Source organism: Diabrotica undecimpunctata, chromosome 4, assembly GCF_040954645.1.
Source record: "Diabrotica undecimpunctata isolate CICGRU chromosome 4, icDiaUnde3, whole genome shotgun sequence".
Classification (NCBI taxonomy): Eukaryota; Metazoa; Arthropoda; class Insecta; order Coleoptera; family Chrysomelidae; genus Diabrotica; species Diabrotica undecimpunctata.
The window spans coordinates 107171854-107187164 of record NC_092806.1 but is presented as its reverse complement, the minus strand read 5'-3'; the positions used below and the strand labels follow the sequence as shown (position 1 = coordinate 107187164).

General features: G+C 33.7%; 1 protein-coding gene across 1 annotated transcript; it reads left to right on the top strand.

Annotated features, from left to right (window-relative positions):
* Positions 1–14103: 14103 nt before the first annotated feature.
* Positions 14104–14766, top strand: LOC140438879 (uncharacterized). The gene has a single exon (XM_072528518.1). The coding sequence runs from the start codon at positions 14104–14106 to the stop codon at positions 14764–14766; it is 663 nt and encodes a 220-aa protein (XP_072384619.1).
* The last annotated feature ends 545 nt before the right edge of the window (positions 14767–15311 follow it).

The following is a 15311-nucleotide window of genomic DNA, read 5'->3' as shown; positions in this document are numbered from 1 at the left end:
TTTAATAATTTTCCTGTAGGAACTACCAAAAACAAGCTCAGGATAAAATAAACCAAAACTAAACATACACATGTATATATGTATACCAATTTACAGCAATACAAGGTACAACGGGTTGACAGTTCCATATCAGTTTGATTTACCAAGGAAAATTAGCTGTACCTACTTCAATATTATAACTAATAACAACAAAGCTGAATTTAGTATGGGAAGCTAAAACTATTATATAATAGACAAACCATATTGTCTATCTGGTGACTAAAATCAAAATCCAATCCTTTACCTATTAATTAACAAATCAAGTATTACAAAATTTAGAAAGAGAAATTAACCTAATCAATCCTGTTAGATTAATCTTCTTCTGACGATGAAGAATCTAAGTCATTGACAGAATTATCTGGTAATAAAGTCTTTATATGAAATCAACCAAGACGTTTGTTGGACGAACCATCTTTCAATTCATAAAGTAAAGGAGATATTACTTTACTGACAATACATGGGACGTATTTTTGACAAAATTTGGCCGAAATAGCATCACCTTTACTAGACTTAACAAAATTACGTTTTAATACCCGATCACCAACAAAGAATCGCAAATCTATTTTCCTCAAGTTACACTGACCCTGTGACTTAAGGTAAGAAGTTTTTATTATCTTTCTGATGTCAACGATAAAGTTTATCTGATATTTGACGGAGATTTGTGGAATTGCCTGAAACTAAACCAAAATAATCACCAGATAAGGCAACATTTCGACCAAAATTTAAGTAATCTGGGGAACACTGCGTAACTTCATGGACAGAAGTTCTTGGCTTGAGCTATGGAGTGAATGTATTGATCCCAAGCTCTGTGGTCTTGGTATGTATATGATCTTAGGGCTGTAACAATACTGCGGTTTACACGATCACTATGATTAGCTTGCGGATAGTACGCAGCATTATAAAAGACCTTCTGAACTTTGTATTCAGTTAGAAGGTCTTTAAAAGCCTTAGCTACAAATTAAGGACCATTGTCACAGGAGACAATTTGGGGAACACCAAATAACAAAAAGACTTGCTCCTCCAAATATTTTACAATGGCAGGAACCGTGGCATTACGAAGAGCAAATACTAATGGAAATTTAGTAAAGTAATCCACGACCACCAAACAACAGGTATTGCCCTTATAACTACGAGGGTATGGTCCAATCAAATCCATAGATACCATCTGCCATGGGAAGTCAATGTTCCTAAAAAACCCATTAAACCAGCTTGTGGCTTATTACTTGGCTTGCATGTAGGGCAAAATGTGAATCTAGAAATATATTTCTTAATACAGTTGCGCATACCAGGCAATTAATATAGCTCCGCTATCCTACTAAATGTTTTAAAGGAATCAAAGTGACCAGATGTTACATTATCATGAAAAGTACGAAGGATTTCATCCCTATTTGCAGTTGGGACGACAATTTTCCAGTCCGACATATTAGTCAAAGTTTCAATTGGACTAACAACATGTTTATAAAGGATATTATGTTCTACTTTAGAATCAGGGTACTGACCAGGATTCTGAGAAAGCTTCTTCAACATTTTTTGGTACCACGCATCCTGAACTAAAGTGGATAAGTCAAGAAGATTGACATCAAATGTTCGCGACAAAGCATTAGCTACTACAAGACCATTTGCTTTACGGTGGACAATGTTATATTCAAACGCTGATAACTTACAAATCCAGCGGGACAACCGTGCACTTACGACCTTCTAAATAATACCTGAAAGCCTCCAAGCCATGAATTTTAGCAAGGAGTTCCCGCTCAGTAGTGGAGTAATTTTTCTGGGCCTTATTGAGCTGGGCCATCTGTCATGAGGTAAAAGTGTTCATTGAAATCAGGAGTATGACAGAAGTACTGATAAGAGCTTCTTTAATACGATGGAAAGCATCATCAGCCTCAGGAGTTCAGGTAATAGTCTGGCCCTTTTTCCTATTCATAAGGTCAGTAAGAGGTGATAATAAAATGGAATAAGAACATACAAACCGCCGATAGTACCCACACATACCCAAGATCCTACGTAACTGAGTAGTTGGTTTAGGTATGGGCAAGTCCTTCAAAAATCTATCTACTACTACTTCAATAATCACGGGATTTTAACCCTTTCCTCTCTATATATTGTAGAAACTGTTTGTTTAATTCATAAAAACCTACATGTTTTCTAGCGAAACCTAGTCATGACTACTTTACTAAAAATTCAAGCTTTGATGTGTATTTACTGATCCCATCTACTGAGTTAGTAAAGAAATCTATATTGTATTCGGCAAAAAAATTATACAACCATCTCACTTTGCAACTTAAATCTACAACTTCTTTCCTTAAGTTCCTTAAATTGACAAAAGCCTATTTATCTGAAAGACCTTATTATTTAGTGGAAGAGTTTCTCAACGAATAATATTAAGAAAGTACAGTTCGTTTATGTACAAGTAACAAAGTACCTATTTTTATTCAGTGTGAAAACCACTTACGGAATAAAATTGTTTGTGTCCTCATTACAGAAAATAATACAAAACTCTGGGACACGTTAACTGTTAAATTTAAATGTGCGCTTTTTAAACATAAATTTAAATGTACAGGGTGATCTACGCAAGTCTGGCATAGTCCATAATCCTTATTTTTAATGAAACACCCTGTATGTTTTTATGTTTTTAAAAGATTCTTAACAACCTGATTTCAATGAACTATATCATGTAGGGTCTATAATGAATAATACAAGGTGAAATTTTGAAATTAATAATTTATCACGTGTTATGGTATTAGCTAATACAGACAATACACTTCTACTCTAAGTGTTAGTATATTTAGTATATTGGGAAACATTTCTGTTTAGTAACCGTGTTAACATTTTTTGTCATGAATAGGTAAAAACTATCTAGATAGTCTGCTAATTATACTAAATCGGTAAATAATGCGGATTGTTATCAATCAGTTGTTGGTGTGTTGACATTTTACATTAAAATAATAAATTCCTAATTAAAAGCTAATTTCTTGCAGAAATAAAAATGAAATATTTAACTGAGACCCACCGAATTGAGATTTTAATGATGATCGGTTAGGGGGGGAATATTGTAGAAGTCAAGTTGAATTAGCAAACTTATTTAATCAGAGGTATCCTCAGTTGCCTAATATTGTGTCTAAAATTTATGCACAATTCATAGAACTTAAACATGTCAAACCATTAAAAAGAAAACCGAACTTCATTGAAGATGAGGTGAAAGTGGATATTTTGTTAAGTGTCGCAGAGAATCCAACGTCAAGTTCACGTCAAATTGCACGTCAAAATAATGTAATTCACACAACTGTTCTAAGGTGTCTTCATGAAGAAAAACTTCATCCATATAAATTGGCTTTTGTGCAGAAGCTAACAGAAGACGATTCAGATCGTAGAATGGATTTCTATGGATGGATGGACGGAATGGAAAGAATGATGAATAAAAAAATTAATACAAATGAAATAGCTCTTGGCACAATTCATTTTTCTGATGAATCAACATTTACATTGAACGGAGTGGTAAACTGACAAAACTGTATATATTGGTCAACGGAGAATTCTCATTGGATGCGTGAGATATACACTCAGTATCCTTAAAAGTTAAATGTTTGGGCAGGTATTATAGGAGATCATATTATTGGTCCTATATTTGTAGATGGTTATTTGACAGCGGAAAAATATTTAAGCATGCTAAGAGACGCTAAGATGTTCTTTCTCAGTTGGCTAACGTATATCCTAATCCAATAGATCTGACCCTACCGCATGAAACTGTCTGGTTCCAGCAGGACTATGCAACACCCCATTATGCTTTAATGGTGAGAAATTACTTGCATAAAATCTTCTTCAATAAATGGATTGGACTAAGGGATACTATTGAATGGCCATCTAGGTCGCGAGATCTTACGCCTTTGAATTTTTTTCTGTGGGGTTATCTCAAGAACAAAGTATATGCAACACAGCCAACTAGCATTGAAGACCTCAAAGAAAGGATAACTACAGATATACGGAATATTTCACCTCAAACTTTAAACAAAGTTCGGGACGAGTTTTATAGGAGACTGTGTTATTGCCAACAATAAGGTGCAGAGCATTTTGAGCATTTATGTTAATGTATTTTCATTTTTATTTCTGCAAGAAATTAGCTTTTAATTAGGATAATTACCTTGGATATTCTATGAATTACTTGTCTTGAAGAAAATTATACTTAACTTCAAGCTTTTACCTTGTATAATTTATAATAGACTCTACATGATATAGTTCGTTGAGATCAGGTTGTTAAGGAGCTTTTGAAATAATAAAAATATACAGTGTGTCTCATTTAAAATACAGATTATGGATTATGCCTGACTTGCGTGGATTACCTTGTACATGCAAAATTTATGTTTAGAAAGCGCACATTTAAATTTAAAAGTTAACGTGTCCAAGAGATTTTTATTATTTTTTAAAATAAGGACACAAACAATTTTATTCCATAAGTGGTTTCCACACTGTATATATTTGGGTATCACATGCAGCAGCTTAAACTTATTCGTAAACTGATTCGTAAGGTTTTATTATGTCATTTGCAATATAGTAAAATTTTGTAATGGATTGTATATTTTATGTTTTATTCTGTGATATTGACGATTTATATAATTTTAGTAAATTTTAATTGTTATTATTATTAGTATTATTATTACTTTTTTTAAGTTATGTTGGCTTTGTCCATAAAATTGTAAAATTTTCAGTGACAATAAAGCATATTTCTATTCTATTCTAAGTGCTTGACTATAAAAATATCGATCTAGTTTTTTTTCTATTTTAGTCCAAGAATAAATTTTCCAAGCAGGTAATTAATCTCCTGGTGCAACTTACTTAGGAATGATTTATTATCAATATACACGCCTTTTGTGGGGCACAACAATTTTTCCGACGCACCTTTATTTGTACACACACCGCAATACTCACGCAACACAAACAATTTATGGCTCCCCCGCAGCCCTATCTCAACATCGATACGCGAAAGTTTACAGGAACTTTGAAGTTCACTTGTGTTCGCCGCAAGTAACAAAGTATTTGAATACTTTAAGCGAGTTTGGCATTATTGTAAAAACGCAAAGTGTAAAGGCTGTGGCAAAACCAACACAAGAGGAATAAATAAGAATAACAAAGTTAACTTGTTGAAACCTTACATAAAATAGCTCATTATTATTAATATGAAATTTGTCGCTTCTTAAAACTTAACTTAATCTATTAAGTAACTAAGATTAAAACTATTTATCCCCTTCTTCTTCTTCTACGAAATCCTACTTTTTGTTTATTTTTCAAATATGTTTCATTTACAGGAAGATTACTACTTCACATTTTTCCTGGCAATTTGTTTGGAATAATTTAAAAAGATTTTTTATTCGGATTTTGTTTATGTTCATTACAATTTTTTTGGAGCCCATGTTGGTAAATATATATTTTTTTATTATTTTAAGGGCTTGTTATTTAAAGCTTATTTTTATGTACAAAAAACCCGATTTTACCTAATAACGATATTTAGCGAGCTTTAACCTAATAATGATAACCGCGGAACGGTAACAGTTAATTGCACTTTGATTAGTAAATTAAAGTCTTTTGTACAAAAAAAAATATACCCCCAGCCGGCTTTTTTTTATGTATCTAGATTCATTTTTATCTAATTAACATGCCACAGTAATTTTTCTTGTTTGATTTTTGATATATCATAAGTTTTTTTAGAATATACTGTGTGGCACAACGTTTGTTTCACACCGGCCAAAGATTCATTTGTTTATTCCAGCCGGCGTGGTTTGTTACGCGTACCACACTCTATATTTCGCGCCAAATGCATATTCATGGTTCTTGGAACAGTAGTGGGGTGACTGCATTTGCAGATCGTTTGTATTCTGTGTCTAGTTAGAAGTAGTCTTAGTTGTTATTAGTTGTTGCTGACGGAGTGTTGTTATCGTGCCATTTATTGCAATATGGGAGATTATGAAAAAGAACAGAGCCATCTGCAAACCATTTGGGATGAGATTATGTCTGATGAGGACAATGAAAGTGAATTTGCCGATGTTTATTTGTCAGAAGAATATGAACCTAAATCTTCCAATGAGTATTCTTCTGATGATTGCGAGGAGCCAGTTCCCAAAAAGCGTGTCAAGAAAAATGATGAAAAATCTGGCGAAGGTACTTCTAATGTGGTTTCTGCAACCGTAAGTTATTGAACTTTATTTTTATTTTGTCAACAATAAACAGGTAAACTTTTTGTAGACGGATTTGGAATCTGGTTCACATAAAACTATTTTAATCCAATGAACAAGGACTGTTGAACAACAAACAAATATTATTGATGTAACTATAAAAGAAGTAATTGATATGACCACAATTCTGAAGAAGTGTCATAGCAAGCAATTTCAGTGAGGGGAATTTGATGCAACATCGCTGAAAACATTCGATTATAGTGTAGAAAACGACGGAATAAAATCTTTGTATTACGAGAATTATATAGATCAAGAACCATATGATTGTTTCAAGATCTTCCTTACTGACGACATAATAAATTATATAGTTAAACAAACCAACTTATATGCACAGCAGGTTTTACAAAATTATACTACACCGTCAAATAAGAGGAAACACAAAAAGAAGTGGGTTACCACAAATACTTCTGAAATGGAAAAATTTTTTGGCATTATTATGTAGATGGGATTAGTCAAATATCCTCGAATAAAAGCATACTGCAGTAACGACATTTTGTATACAAATTTGATAAAAAGTATAATGTCTCGAGATCGTTTTGAGGAGCTATTAAAGATGTGGCACTTTGGCGACAATAATGACCGATCTGTAGTAAATGATCGGCTAAGAAAAATTACTCCACTTCTCGGGAAGCTAATTGAACAGTTTCAAGCAGTAATGGTGCCATGTGAAGAAGTATGCATAGACGAGACACTTGTGCCGTTTAGAGGACGCCTAAAATTTAGGCAATATATAAAGAACAAACGACACAAATTTGGCGTAAAACTGTACAAATTATGTACTATAGGTGGGTACACATACAATTTCAAAGTGTATTCTGGTAACGATAAGACTGATGATGGAAGTGCTTCTGCAGGAGTTGTGTTACAATTGATGGATAATCTACTTGACTGTGGGCGTACTTTATATACCGACAACTATTACACAAGTGTGAGTCTTGCAACCAAGTTATTAGAAAGAAATACACACCTAGTTGGCACTGTAAGAGATAATCGTAAACTCAATTCTCCCAAAGTGGTTAATACTAAATTAAAAAAAAAATTAAATTGTTGCTGAAGAAAGTTCTACTAGTATAGTAATGCTAAAGTGGAAAGACAAACATGACGTGATGAGGCTTACGACAAAATATCAAGCAGACACCACTGAAATGAAGAACATACGCGGTAAAATAGAGAAACCAACTGCTGTCGTTAGTTACAACAGGTGCAAGAGCTACATTGATTTATCAGATCAACTCAAGTCTTACTCTCATTGGAGTCTTACATTGGAGTCTTACATTCGATAAACATCGTGTGGACCAGATGGAGAACGAAAAAGCAGATGATATAGAACAACTAGAATACGTTTTGGTACACCATAAATGAAACCGTTGTGTTGTGTGTTATAAATAAGGCCTTAAAAGAATCAAATGACAGGAATACTGTAGCGAATACTTATTCCCGATCAGTTTGGCAATGCAATGGGTGTAAAAAGAACTATTGTATTCCTTCTTTTTTTCAGGAACATAAGATGAACAAGAAATAATATTTTTTTCGTAATTTTACATGTTTTGTTATAATTTACTAATATTCTGATGTTTCATATGCTTATTATAGCTTTCCACTAAAACAGAATTTTTACTATTTACCTACTTTACTATTTTTTTATTCACCTTACCAAAAATAGGTTCATAAAATCAAAACAAACGTCCGGCGCTTATCAGCCTCTCGCTAGGGCGGCTCTTTTTGTATTCCTGCTTTAATAGCACAGTCGCATGAACCGTTTTGTAATACACGCCGTCTAAGTGAAAATATACTATTGTACACCATTTGTGCCACGCTGTCCAAGGATCCAATCGAGTGTGAGACACGTATTATCTCACGCCGTACGCAACGTGTTGAAGTAAACAAAAACAAAAGTAGGTTATCTATAGTGTAAGTGTAGTCTCTAAGTTTAAAATGTCTTTAAGTTTGTTTGGTAAATGGTATTTAATTTGGTGACGATTGAACTTTTCGCACTCGCCACTACAGTTCATCCGTTTTTAAGACGAGCAGCATCAAAACATAAAAACGTTTATGCACGTGATAGGAATTTGAAGATCTGTTGTACAGAGTTGCAATAAGCCAAAGCGTTTATATTTTAATTAAAGCCTAAACTATGTTTAGTCCTTATATTTCGTAGTACACTTTTTGGAGTTATGTATAATAAATGTCTTTTTAATAATTAATAGTAATTTACAGTAAACAATTTTCGAATTTAAACAGTTGATAGTAGTTAATAGTAAACAACTTTTCATAAAATATAAATTTAATTTTATATATTAAAGAAAAAATAAACTACACTTAAAAAACAGTTATTTAATATTTTACAATATTATAATAATTGGATTTTTAGATTAGATTATTTTAGATAGATAACTTTAGATTAGATTATTGGATTAGATAATTTATTATAAGAAGGAAATGATAGGAAAGTATGATAGGACATCAATATTACAATTTTCAAATACGGTTTTCACAAGGGTTTAAGTTGGGACTTTAAGGTGATTTTTCGACAAAGACCGAAGATTATTAATTACACATTAAGTATTTTATTCATTTTTATGTGATTGTGTATTCGTATATTATCGTTAAACAGGAAAATATGTCATAGGGCAAGTTATGCGTGCACTTGTAGTAACTACCTTGCGACTGCTGTTTATCATTGCAAGTCAAATGTAATATAGTACTCATATGACTTCACTTTTGTATAATTAATTTTATAAATTAATACCATTAACCACTGATTTAGAAGTAGAAGGCAGAAGAAATAGAGGTAGATCTCCCACACGATACACAGACCATATTGTTGCTACCATTGGCGCTCCATTGTCAGAATGTGCTAGAATGACAGAAGATAGAAAAACGTGGAGGAACATTGGGAAATTTAGCTTTATGATATCACGATACCTACATCAGGTTAACGACTAAGAAGAAGAAAAAGAACCACTGATTTGGTTTAAAATTTTATCTACTGTGGAAATTTCATATTTAAAAAAGAACTAATGGGCAATCCTTATAGCATTCCTGGTAAATTCGTCAACATCGTCCAGTTTGCTCTTGCGGTTTTTATTTGTTTTTGGTGCAGCTAGTGTGTTAGAAGTTTTATACTCCTTTTTTTTAACCTATTCTCTATTCTTCGATTGTTGGATGTAGGTCTCCCCCAGTTCTCTCCATCTTTCCCTATCTTGAGCTATTCTCTGCCATGTGGGACCTCCTTGTTTTCTAAAGTCATCTTTCCACCTCATCTGTGGTCTGCCTCTTGATCTCTTTGCATTGTATGGACGCCACTTTCCGATGGCATTGTTCCATCGTCCATCTTGGAGACGTTCATTGTGTCCAGCCCATTTCCATTTCAGTTTTCTGCTATACGTTTTTCTGTATACTCCTTAATTACGTTAAATATTCTAGTAGCACAAACACGAACCTTATTCGTCGGTTCGTCACTCTTAAAATTGAAAAACGTGAACATTTAATTTCTAACCAATGACAAAACTCGGGACTGCTATGACGACATCGCCACACCTACCGACCGCGTGTACCGACTATCCATGTTGAAATCGGATGAACCTTAGCACATGTTATAGCTTAAGGGGTGAACCGCACTCGTCACAAATTGGGAGTTATTCTTTTTTAAAAACTGGGTATGTCTAAGTCGTAAACGGATAATAATTATGTGCTTTGGTTTCGGTACCTGGGGTGATTGCCATGGTCCAATCTTATGTTTTATCACTTGAAGCTTTGATGGTTTGAATTTCCAGTAATTGTTTCAGTTCTTAAAGATGTGCTTAATAAGTAGCTTTTGAGATCCATTGCTTACAGTTTGGGCTGATATAGAGATACTGTTGTTGTTTATAGCTTCTTTGACATTTTTGTCTGCTACGTTACCTGCTCTTCCAAGATTTGATGAGACCCAGAGAAACTTGATGTTTGAGCTTTAGTATTGAATTTATTTAGTTCTTCATTTGTTTGTAAAGGTAGTCGTATCTGCCTGTATATTTTCCTGAATATTTGTAGTAATGACATATAATCTGTCACAATTAATATTTTGTTCATCTTATTTGTATTTGCGTGCAGTATCGTTTGGTAAATTTTATAGAGTTCTCCTGTTAATATGGTTACAGTATCTGGAATTCTATATTTGAGAATCTATGTACTATTAATTATTGCTACTCCGACTTTATTTTTAGTTTACACGTGTCTGTATAGTATACTCTGTAATCGGAATGGGAGAGCGAGATCTCTAAAGTGTTGTATGATAAGATGTAAGTACTTGGAATTGTAATAGACGGCAATTCACTGTTGGAATTTTTATAATCCAAGGTAAAAATGAAGATATATTATTGTATTAATATAAGGATGAAAATTGCTTCCAGTTAAGTAGGTTTATTGCGTGATAAATTCTGCGTGCTTATAGGAGATTAAACTTTGAAGAATCATTAGCCATGGATATGTCTATATGTTATTAAAATTCCTTTATTTACAGTTATGCCGCCTAATAGCTGCCTACAAATCTTTAACGTGGGTTTACCTATTTCAAGCTTGTATGCTATTTATGTATGCTTCATAGACTTTAGGAAGGCCTTTGACCGAGTGCAGCATATGAAGGTAATAGATGAATTAAAAAACATCAATTTACACAAAAAAGACATTGAGTTTATTAAGGCTATATACTGGAACCAGAAAGCAGTAGTAAAGGTGAACGATATAGAAACAAATAATATACCGATTGCGAGAGGGGTTAGGCAAGGATGCGTCTTGTCTCCGACGCTTTTCAACGTGTACTCACAGGTCATATTCAGAAAAGCCTTATGGGAAAGAAAAGAGGGAATAAGAATTGGTGGAGAAATCATACACACCATGAGAGTTGCAGATGACACGGTAATTATGACTGAGAGTATAGAAGAACTACAAACTTTACTAGATGCAATAAATAGTGAATGCATTCAAATGGGACTGGACATCAACACAGATAAGACCAAATTTATAATAGTATCAAGGAGTCCAATAAATAATGAACAACTAACTCTTGGTGGACAGCAAATAGAGAGAGTGACAAAATATAAATATCTGGGAGCTTACATCAACACAGAATTAGATCCAGACCAAGAGATCTGGGTACGAATAGAAATGGCAAGGGCAGCGTTCTTAAAATTCAAACAATTGTTCTGTGACAAAAATCTGAATACTGCGCTGAGACTGAGGTTTGTTGAATGTTACGTCTGCTCGCAACTATTGTACGGGATAGAAACATGGACACTATGAGCGCAAATAGTTAAAAAGATTGAAGCCTTTGAACTTTGGATATACCGGAGAATGTTAAGAATTCCATGGACTGCCAGGGTCACCAATGAGGAAGTGCTGGGAAGGATAGGTCGAGACAAAAAATTGTTGAGAACGATAAAAGTACGCAAGACTGCATACCTTGGACACATACTAAAACAATAATAAATATAGTCTTCTGCAGGTCATCATGCAGGGTAGAGTCGATGGCAAAAAGGGAATAGGTAGAAAGAGGAAGTCATGGCTGCGAAATATTCGAGACTGGACAAACATGACTGTAGACGAATTATTCCACGTTGCAAAAGACAGAGAAGCTTTTAAAAATGTGGTCGCCAACCTCCGTTAATGAGGACGGCATAGGAAGAAGAAGATGCTATTTATCGGAGTTGTTCTGTACGCTCCAAGTACATTCCCTAGGCAGGTGTTATGTAATGTATTTAAAGTTTCTAACGTTGATGTGCTGGTAGATGCATATACATCCGTAATCAATTTTGTAACCAATTAAGAATTTGTAAGCACCCTAATGTGGGCTTTTTATAATTTCAGCATTTATTTACTTTGTACCCCTTGACCTGAAGATGCTTTGCAAATTGTAGAAGGAGAAACAGGTCGTTTTGGTAGTAAAATTAAATTGATTGTGAGTAAGTCTTATTTTATTTCTTTTACCTATTTTCTTTCTTAATCGACAAAGTGCCAATGGTTTCTTATATTCTGCAGACTTTTCTATAAGGTTCTTTATCACTAGTAAGTAATCGTTAGTGCTGTATCCCGATCTAAATCTAGCTTGTTCTGATTACCTTAGGCGAATATAAATATCTTTTAACTAAATATGTATTACAGTAATGTACTTTTAATATAACAATATTGCAATACTCATATAATTGTTTGCTTCATACAATTAGAATACTTCGTCACCGTTATCAATGCAAAAATCGTCATCATTATCATTATTTAAACATATATTTACCTTGCACCACCGACTTTAGTATTCTTAACACTTTTGTCACTCGAAACTTGCCAATAACGTCTACTAGTAGTCTTAAAAAATCCATGTCTCATCCAAGAAAACAAAATGTGTATAGATCTTGATTTTTTAAATTCACATATTGCTGCAGAAACATTATGTCTTTTAAAACTAATATTGGGCATTTCCATTAAACCACGGCGTGAATAATCTTTTTTATAACGAAAACCAATATTGGATACAATTTTTAATAAAGAAGTAAGAATACCACTAAAAATATACCTTTTTGCTAATCTCGCTTCTAGTGTTTGAAATAATTTAACTTGTTCCTCTAAAATGATTATTTGTTTAAAGATTATTGATACCGTAATTTCGGGTGACTTTAGCCCGCCAGGGTGATTTTGGTTCATTTTGGGAAAAAGAAATTTTAGTAACTAGTGCATATGTACAATATATTATCATGTAAATTTCATTATGCCGCACCATCAGTACCATATTAACTTCAGGAAAATTTTAATAAATCACGGTAATACTGGTTATAATAAGAAAAAAATGAATTTTTAAAATATAGCCTTTTTACATAAGATTTCTTCACTGTAAAAATTGGTTGGCAACCAATAATACTTCCAAGAGTAAGATTAATTGCATAGTTGCACATTGAATATCTGTGAATTCTTACCCGCCTGGCGTCAGTATTTCAGTCTAAACGTAGATGCTAATAAGGTCGGTTGTTATTTGCAAAGTGGTACAGAATTTAACGGTTTTCCGGTGTTTTTGGCCCAGTTTGTTGAATGTTGGATTTTGGTCATTCGTTGGTTCTATATTTAAATTAAAGTAAGTAAATGCTGATTTTTAATTTGAATTTAGCCTTGTAACAACTGCAGAGTTTGTTAACTGTATAGAACTAACGACCTTTTTTTCAGATGCCCTTAAATTACAAACGTGTTGCTGGTAGTAGAAATTATAGAAATTACACGGCAGACACAGTAGAAAGAGCTCTAGAAGCTTTCAGAAATGGAGTCCTATCTCAAAGAAAAGCTGCAATAGAATTTGGAGTGCCAGTAAGTACTTTAAAAAATAGATTAAAAAATGGGCACACAAAACAATATAGTGGTCAAACAATTTTTACAAAAGCTGAAGAGGACGCCTTCACGTCTCATATTTGTAGCTTACCTTTATACGGATTTCCATTGTATCAGACAGATTTACGAAATTTAGTGAAAAATTATTTAGATCGTGATGGTCGGATTATTAAGCAATTTATAGATAACTTGACAGGAAAAGACTGGTTAAATGCTTTCCTTAAACGCAATCCGTTGTTAACGCACCGTTTTGCAAGCAACATTAAACGATCGTGAGCAGAAATCAGTGAAATCACTATAAAAGACTACTTTAACCAATTGCAGAATGAACTCGCTGATGTCCCACATGAACAACATGTTGTTGATGAACAACATTTGGAACTATGATGAAACAAATTTAAGTGACGACCCCGGCAAAAATAAAATTTTAACAAAACGTGGAACTAAATATCCTGAGAGAATGATGAATTTTAGTAAATCGGCAACATCAATAATGTTTTGTGGAAATGCGGCTGGAAAAATGCTACCTCCATATGTCGTATATAAATCAAATAAACTGTGGTTGACTTGGGTAAAAAATGGTCCAAATGGAGCACGGTACAACAGATCGAAAAGCAGATGGTTCGACACAGCTTTTTTCGAAGACTGGTTCGCTTTTCTTTTATTGCCAACATTGAAACCTATTCCTGGCATTAAAGTGTTAATTGGTGACAACTTATCGTCCCATATATCAATAAAAGTTTTACAGCTTTGTGCAACAGAAAATATTAAATTCGTGTGCCTTCCTGCCAATTCTACGCACCTAACACAGCCATTAGATGTCGCCTACTTTCGACCGATGAAAATAGCCTGGCGAAATATTTTGGTAGAATACAAAACACTGAATGTTAACACCAACCTAATCCCAAAAGGTACCTTTCCCACCCTATTAAAAAAGCTGGTTGAAATAATTAGTGTAAATGGCGAAAAAAATTTGGAAAGTGGATTTAGAAAGTGTGGCATTTCTCCCCTAAACGCAGAAAAAGTACTAACTAGAATTCCAAATTATAAAACTGATGCTACGCAAGTACCTTCGAGAGTAAGTGACGCTGTTTTAAATTTTCTTGCAGAAAAAAGGGGAGTACAGCTGACGGAGTTAAAAGAAAAAGAAAAATAGAAATTGCTGCAAAAAAGAAAAACTAGAATGACAGCAAAAAGTAAGATTGGAAAGAAAACTGAACAGGCGAATAATCAAGCCAATAATCAGATTTGTAAAACAGAGAAAAAAAATCTACAACAAAATGAGGTCCTCGGAGACGTTAATAACGAAGTTGTACTTGACAGTAGCCTAGATCAAGATATGTCTGGACAAGCGACCATTGCTGCAGCTGGCTGTAGTAAAGTGACTAAATATAAGACGGTAAAAAACACAACGTTTAAATAAAATACAAGATTTTGGACACATTGCAGATACTACGTCTAATTCTGCATCTAATAAGAGCTACAGGAATAATGCTGATCTAGAAAAGCTTTCCATTGGAGTTGGAGACTTCGTAATTGTATCCGACTACGTCGACAGCTTTCCAGGAAAATTCGATGTATTTGTAAGAGGCAGTAATAACTGTTACGGTTGGGTGCAATTAATGGTACTCGATGAAAGAAGTTTGTGGCAATGGCCCGAAGTCCCCGTAAGAAAATCCTACCACCCTGGGTAATATTGAT